Source organism: Silurus meridionalis, chromosome 9, assembly GCF_014805685.1.
Source record: "Silurus meridionalis isolate SWU-2019-XX chromosome 9, ASM1480568v1, whole genome shotgun sequence".
In the NCBI taxonomy this organism is placed as follows: Eukaryota; Metazoa; Chordata; class Actinopteri; order Siluriformes; family Siluridae; genus Silurus; species Silurus meridionalis.
In genome coordinates, this window is record NC_060892.1 from 23,004,503 (window position 1) to 23,013,100 (window position 8,598).

The following is an 8,598-nucleotide window of genomic DNA, read 5'->3' on the forward strand; positions in this document are numbered from 1 at the left end:
AATCTTAAATGTGAAATGTTGTAGACATGCTGTAAGACTGAAATCCCTCTGTGAAGATAAATGCTGAGGGAGTGATTCTTCTTTTTTCTGCTAACATCATGGTACATCATCAGAATGCAATGCAATGTCCACTTTTTGTGAAACATTTTCTTTTCCTTAATAATTGTTGATTCATTTCTCTTCGTCCTGCATAAAGGCTCTTAAAGTTTCACGTTGTCAACAACGTTTCTTTTTAAGTATGCACACCATATCACGACAGTAAAAAGAACTTGATGTCTGAATTACCCGCATCAATTTTACAAAAAAAAAACAGTTGAAGTGAGATTATGTTGTTATTATATATGAAGCATGGAGTTAGAGGTAGAAAAACTCAAATGAATCTGTTTCTACTGAAGGAATATTGTGTCTTTTTCGTTCTTTTTGAAAGCAAAATCACAAAATCGAATTCTGATTGCTTTTTTCTGTTTTTTTTTTCTGTTTATTTCCAATCGCAGGATTAGATATTGATTGTTGTGTAGAATAGCAATGAGCTTCTCTGATTACATTAAGGCAAATATATTGGCATTTTTTGGTAATATTTGATGTTTTCCAATGCTCATTGTGTTATTTTCCAAATTAAAGGTTGATTTGTCACCGAAAATTCAATAGTGTCTAAAACAGATCTCAAGCTTTACAAAATTCCTAATTGACTGTTATTTTCTCCACTATGTTCTTGCCAAATATGGTCAGCCAGCTACCAACTAGGGACGATGATGGTGGCACAATTTGAAAATTTCAGTAGTACTTCACTGATTTTAGCCGTAATGCACTGTTATTATCAGCAGGTGGCAGTGTAATCTTCTAAACTTGAAAGAATGAATAAGGATTTGGTTGTCATGTGATGATTGTAAATGCTGGGCTTTCCTGCACTGCACAGGCACGTTAGTAATTATTTTGGCTATCGACAAGAAGGGGGGAAGGGGGGAGAAAGTCCCCAGGGCATGATGTCATCTGGGAACAAAACCAATCTGTCATCTGTTTGTGCAAAACCAACTGAAATAGCATGTCTGCGATTTCATTGCTGGGAAGACTGACCTTCTGGTGGAGGTTATGAGATCTTCACTTTCATTAGGGTAGTGTATAATCTGATAAGTGCCATTGAACAGCCATTACTTCATTGCAGTGGTCTTGAATAGACAAATGATGCAGCTAATGCGTTGTGTTTTGCTGCCCCGTTACATGTTTTATTTGTGTACACACCCCGTTGTTACTTCTGGTCCACTAATGCTTTATTGAAGCTACTGAGAAGGTCCAAAATGCTTCATTTAAAAATGCTGAAAGGCTTCAGGCACACTGATTTTATGATTTATTTTTGCCTGTTGTCCTGCATAAAGATTGCATTTATGAGAAGTGTTGCTGATTGTTTGGAGCAAGTCAGATTGCATGGCACACTATGTATGATGTCTGAAGGAATTAACACAACCTGGGAGAAATCCCTTCTCAGGCTTTGGAGAAATTGGCAGTGGAGGTGCCAGACTGCCCAGGGCTGCTTCCACGGCCTTGCTGGTGCTCGTCATGCCAACGGCTTGTGCAGCGACGCCGGGCGTTCATGAAAAAGTTGCTCACTGTGTTGAGCTCTAGGCCCAGCTGTTGTGCAATGGTCAGCTGCATTTCTCTGCTGGGCCGCTTATTCTCCTTAAAGATGGCAATAAGTGTGCGCCGCTGCAGGTCAGTGAACACCAGGCGCTGCTTTTTAGGGACTGCATTTTGCTCCTTCAGCTGCTCTTGCTCTTTTCGCTTACAAGCTGTAGAAAGAAGAGAATACAAAATGAAACTAAAGATGAAACCATGAAAGAGGGCCTATTCATGATCCAACATTATAGCACCATGCTAGAGCACTTTCCTCTACGTTCTTATTCAGACATTTATTACTGCTGTACAGTGCTTGAAAAAAGGTTTGGAAACATTCTATCTAGACTGGCTATTTGGAACCAACTTCACCCTACAAAAAGACCATGACCTGAAGCATATTTTCAAGCTTTTATAAGAGTTATTTAGAGAGCAAAGTCAGCGGAAATGTCTATCATGGGACGGCCTGCCCAGTCATCACCTCTAAATCCAATTGAACTGATCTAGGATGAATTGGATCCCAAGGTCAGAGAGAAATATCCATCAAGTGAAGAACACATTTGGCAAGAATTTCAGCTAAATGTTTGGTAAAACAAACTGTCCAACTGTTGAAGAATTCACACACAACTGTTCATTTATATGTCTTATTCAGTGAGTGCTTCTCCTTTAAGTGCTTCAATATTAGAAGCTGATTTAACTTTCTGTCCTCTCTACCCCTCCCCATGCTGTTTTTTTCTTCCTTTTCTGTATTGAAATCTCATGGGAGAGAGAACAATAAGGGCAATATCACCTGAGAGGCTGCTTATTTGTTCTACTGTATGTTTATCATTCAACCGCTGCCTGCTGTCCCCTGTCTGATTCCACATCACATAACGCAGAGTCAAGTATTTCAACTGGTGTTGCCAGTCATACTAAATCGTATGAAGTAGCAGTTGTGAAACCAAACTAGTCTCAACCTATCAGTTGTCCAACCAGACCAATATCAAACCTTATATTTTATCTTTGAAATCCTAGAAAAACATTATTGCATATAAATTAGTTACCCTCATACTTACCTAGGAATAATATACATGACATTTATCAATAAGGATTTAGACCTAATTGTAGCACAGAGACAGCACCTTTTACAGTGATAAATGACCTACTACTAAAAGCAGGTTTTTGTGCCCTTGCTTGTGTTTGACTTTTAACACCACTGATAATATTACTATGTTATGTAGAAATATAGTGGCACTACTGTACGTAATTTAAAAAAGAAATCTTCCTTTGCTACACACTGGTTGGTTTTTAAATGCTTCGCTGCCTAGATGATTCAGTAGTTGCATAAACAAGCTCCAGTTAGTCCAGAACCATGAACGTAACCCCCCAGTCTTCGATTTAGTGTTCAGGATTCAGATAAAGTCCCAGTGTGTCAGTCTAGGATAAAAATGTATTTGTTTAGTCAAAATTTTTGTTAATAGTCTTCTCAATTATTCAAGAGTAGATCTCGTGGGTTCAAATGCATAAAAATGGTTTGCTAAAACACCACCCCTTTGCCTTCACTCAGGTTTTTTAATTATGTAAACTTTCTTATGGAATTTTCCTTGAGCTTTAATAGTCCAGCAGTATTTTAAGACTCCCTACTTGCTCTATGCAAACAGTATCGTGGGATACTCATGAGATACCAGTGATATTGACCCCGATAATGGCTGTATATTTTTTCCTTAGATAGCTTGCAATCTTTTGCAGTCAGTTCTACATTTACATTTACATTTGCGACATTTAGCAGACGCCCTTATCCAGAGCGATGTACACTAAATTGGCTTAGGACTGCAGTTTCTACTGTGTATAATACATAGACAAAAATGCAATTGTGTTACCTAGGACTAATGTGCTTATGAGCTTATGAATATGATGGCATTCCTAAATTCATTCCGTTTTAAATTGTAGATTATTTTGCTGACATTATCAACAGTTCATCAGTGTGTTTCGTAAACATATTAACACCATTATCCACCACTACTAGAAGACAATTCATCAGTTTTTTGTAATTATAGGTTGAATTTAAGTGGCCTTAATATTGGAATTATTAATAATTAATATTGATTAAATTCCTTTTAATTCAGTTTTATTTTTATAGCAATTTAATAATAGACATTGTCCCAAAGTAGCTTTATACAAATGAAGAGTTGAAATACAAATTATAAAGTTGAATGTATTAGTTTAGTGCCTATAAATTTGTTCTTTATAAATGTATTCCTACTGAGTGAGCCAGTGGTGATGGCGGCAAGGAAAAACTCCCGGAGATGATGAAACTCACAAAGGAAGAAACCTCGAGAGGAACCTGAATGTCCATTCATTACAGTTCCATAATTGTTTAGGTACATGGGTCATGGGCATTTTAATGCAGAACTATTCATGAAAACTGCAGGCTAAAGCCATTGTAGCTCATCATTGATATTCAGTACATTTCAAATTACAATCCAGTGTAATATTAGACTGGTTTTGTTATTGTTATTTGTTATTATCAGTTTTATGGACCTGTGTATCACCTCATAAAAATGTGATCCACATCTGCCTATTCAGTCCTGATCTATCATTTATAAATACATTTATAATTTAATTATTCCACCAGTTTTCAGCACACACACACACACACACACACACACACACACACACACACACACACACACACACACATATAACTGCGATTGCTTTACATTATTTTCCATTATTTTTTCCATTATTTTCCATATTTTCTATATTCCATTTACTGTGGAAGACTTGAAATGATAATGCATGTATAGTCCATATTCCAAGTTAAACTATTTGGTTCACACACATTGATCAATGTAAATATTGCCTAGAAGGTATTCCATGATCAATTGTATATGTATATCCACCAAAATGATCACGTTTTTGACAAATTATAATATATAATATTTGCAAGGTCTGTGTTGCTTTGAGACGTCACAGCAGCCTGCGGTTATATTTTCTACTCTAACAAGATTTTTGTCTTTCTACTGCATACAGCTTATAATTCGGATCATTACTCTTAAATTCGGATTTGATTAGATGACAGAAAATGTACACCCCCTACCCTTTGGTAGATTGCAGATGACGAAATGCTGTTTAACCCTATGACGCGCTGCTTCCAGCCAGTTGGCCTCTTTGCAATCGTATTTAAAGGTCACTCTCTCCTATTGATTGGTTTGGGATTGATCACATCAGCACCAGAATGGACAGAGGCAACACTGTTGGACCTTGGGGATGGGTTCTAGCACTGTCCTGTTCACGTGCCTCTTTGTTTTAACACAGAAAAGCGATTATACCACTGTTTCTGAGATGTTCCCACTACAATTCATTCTCAGCTCATGATGATCTGAAACACACACATGATATGATTTCTATACTAGACAAGCCCTTTAAACCATGATGGGAACAGTTTGATTTAGGTGTGCAGTCCTACTTGTCATTTCCTTAATATATACATTTTTATTAAATTTAAATTAAACTATACATTTTTTTTCATTTTTTAAATAAATTAATAAATTAATGAAAGATTTTATTTATTTCTCATTGATGCAGCAAGCATCCACATGCATTTCTGGATTCCAAATACAAATTAATCAGATTGGTAGTATATTTTTTTTATTTTAATACTCTACATGTCGGCCTTATTTTGATAGTATCCACGTTTTAAATCTTGTACCAGATGCCGATATTTCCGTAAATATTTAGATCTGCTCTATTTCTTCTTATCATTTTTTTCTTCATTTAAAAAAGATCGATATCCACAGTGAGGCTCTATGGGGAGAATGCTGAAGTGGAATAATTGATAGGTAGGCTGACTATCTTTATCGATCGCCGTATCGAACCTGACCAAATACACTGAGAGTGCTGCTGTTCCGAATTATATTTTTCATAGTTAAAAGATTGTGTTGATTTGTCTTGTCTTGGTCCTGGTGTGTGTTTGGGGTAAATACCTTTCTATGTGTCTTTAGTATTAAGTAGCTAGACAACGAAATCTAATTAAATGTCTTATTTAGACTTAAAAAAAAAGGTAAATCGTTATATTTAACACTTTAGATGAAACACTTTATTTTATTCTTCTATTAATAGAACGTGTTTGAACGAAAAGTAATTTTTTTTTCGAAAACCACCTGGACTCCCAGACATTCACATGACATTGATTTTGGTGACTGTGATGAATGTGGAAAAGTACTCTAATTTAAATGCATTGATTGCCACCAGACTCGATCCCCCTGTTGTCACACAGCACCTGCGGACATGCGCATATTGTAATGCGCAAAAAAAAAAGAAAGAAAGAAAATCGCACCTCTATACGCAGGCTATTGGATTGCACTTAAATGCAACTTTTTCTTTTTTAAACTTGCCATAAATTACATAAAATTAAATGTAATAAAATAAATAACACTGGATGCACTGGCAATACTTTTGAATTGTCTTCTGTGAGGCATACTGGACCTGGAATCAATGTTAATGATATGACAGTTAAATATACCAAGGAATAACAATAATATAATCAATGACTATATTACATTTATATCGATTATATAGCTTTAATAACATGTGCGGTTGCTTCCATGTGCGCGCACAAAATCAACTAAATAAACATCTTTTTGATTCCAATAGTGTTTATATGCAGAAGTGTTTACGCATATAAGCATAACTTAAAAATCCACTGATCCACTTAGCAGAAATCAAACATGCCACCATTCCCTGATTAATAATATCTTCAATCGAAATATTTTTTTTAATAGGGATATGTTCTTTATTTTCTTTGGATGGAGTTCTCTTCAATTGCAGACCACTCTGAGCAGCTAAGAATGGTTCTCTCTTAACTCTTATTTAGAGCTTTTAACAATAAACATTGTCCTAAAAAAGCTTTATGGCGATACATTGTTTCTAAAATATACATTTATATTTTGGTGTTTATAAGTAACAAGTAAAATATCCCTGAGATAATACACAGGCAAAAGCTTGCGAAGAACCAGACTGAAAAGGGAACCCATCCTCGTTCTCAACATCCTTTTCATTATTGAGGTGTGTTTATCAGGGAGCTGTTTAATGTTTGGGTGCTGAAATGCAGACATGTTCATCCCTATTGAAGCCCTAAGCCATTGTAGGATCCATCCTTCTAGTTCTTGAGATTCTTCTTTGGGATGTTCACGTGGAACACGATTTATATTCACGTGCATATTTTTATGCACGTCTCTTATTTAGCCAATAAGAATAAAGAAAAATAGCAAATAATACATAATCTACATATTTCAAAAATTCGAGTGAATGGAATGCACCCATCAGTCACTCAAATCATTTGAATCAAATCAATAAATACAGTCGTTTTTTTAGGCTTCATTTGTATTTTAAGAGTAAACACTGAAATAAAGCCCTTATGACATAATAAAAAAAGAAATAAATAATGAAATAATGGGCCTACAGGTTTTTGTGTATCTACCATGTGTCGTTTAGAAGATATAAACCATCACGAGTACCTGTACACACCTGCGAGTCTAAGCGCCGACATGCGCTGGAACTCGGGCTCTTGGAGCCACTTCCACATCCTCCGAAACGTCTCCCGTCCTGATTTTAGTTTCCCCCACGGTTTAGGATTCCGCAGAAGGTCCGAGAGAGTGCCTTGGGACCGAGACAATATCCGCTGGGCGAAGATAGCTTGTGGAATGCTGTACCTTTTCAGTTCGGCCGTTATTCTCTGTGCCACCTCTTTCGTGTTGATCTCCTCTGCTTCCCCAGATCCGCCTGCCTGGGTACCTCCGGGTTCGTGCCTGTCGTGTTCCGACAGCATAGATCCATTAGAGTGCAACTGCGAGGCATGAAGACCGTTTAGAGTGGACATGATTCCGGCCCCCCCAAAATCCCCCCGACTTAGCATCGCTGCATGAGCCTCGAAGCCTCCTGGAGAGATCATCTTGTCGTGAGCGCAAGGTCCGTAGACTCCGAGAGGCTGCTGAGGGTTGTGGAGACCACCCAAGCCGTTGGACAGCTGTGAAAGCGGCTGTGCCATGCAAGAGATCTCTTTGGGGTAATGTGCGTACAAGTTGCCCATCGGAGCAAAGCCGCGGTCGTCGCGCATTAACGTGAAGCTGCCGCTAACATTCCCGGCGGTCAGGCGCTGGTGCGCGGGATGCTGATGATGCTGATGCTGGTGCTGATGAGGGTGATGGTGATGATGATGCGGGTGTGCATGATGGTGGTGCGCGAATTTGTCCGATACCGTGGACATCGAGGGCAGGTGCTGTAACGGTGACAGAGTAGTGTAGGTGCTGTTAAGGCTCATCCCAGACTCGCAGGACATCGTCATAGCGGCGGGAAGAGAGTGGTCGCTGCGATAATCGCCAGCCGCGTCCAGGATCGAGGCCATGCTAGACACCATGCTGGACGATTCCAGGTTCCGGTGCGACACCGACTGTCTCGTAGGAGCAGAGTTCATAAAACTGTCCGTTGGCTGAGAGTGTGAAACGGTGTGAAGGTTGCTGAGGTTCTCCATTCTAAGTTCCATGACTGAAAATATGCCCTCCTCTTCCCGTCTCTCTCTCTCTCTCTCTCTCTCTCTCTCTCTCTATCACACACACACACACACACACACACACACACACACACACACACACACACACACACACAAATCTGTCTCACGTTGCAACTAATAAATCCTTTTCTTTCCTCTTTCTTTCTTTCTTTCTTTCTTTCTTTCTTTCTTTCTTTCTTTCTTTCTTTCTTTCTTTTTTCTTCCTTTTCACTGCTATAATAAATCATCGAAGCATTTCAGATTTAAAATATAAACTGTCGTCCAATTCATTCTTAAGCAATGATCCTGCTGTCTGGCTTATATAAATATAAATATAAATATTAAAATGCAATTAAAATATTTTGTTCAATAAATTGCATTTTGACTTAATAATGACGATTGTTCTAGCAGGCTTGTGGCCTCTGTGAGAAACCGATAACGGATGCACACATCTCTGAACA

At 38.0% G+C, this 8,598-nt stretch overlaps 1 protein-coding gene across 1 annotated transcript; it reads right to left on the reverse strand.

Annotated features, from left to right (window-relative positions):
• Window positions 1-1,479: 1,479 nt before the first annotated feature.
• On the reverse strand, window positions 1,480-8,131 carry onecut3a (one cut homeobox 3a). Its single transcript, XM_046858061.1, has 2 exons — window positions 7,117-8,131; window positions 1,480-1,784 (listed from the first exon to the last, which is right to left on the reverse strand). The coding sequence occupies exons 1-2, from the start codon at window positions 8,129-8,131 to the stop codon at window positions 1,480-1,482; spliced, it is 1,320 nt and encodes a 439-aa protein (XP_046714017.1).
• Window positions 8,132-8,598: the final 467 nt, after the last annotated feature.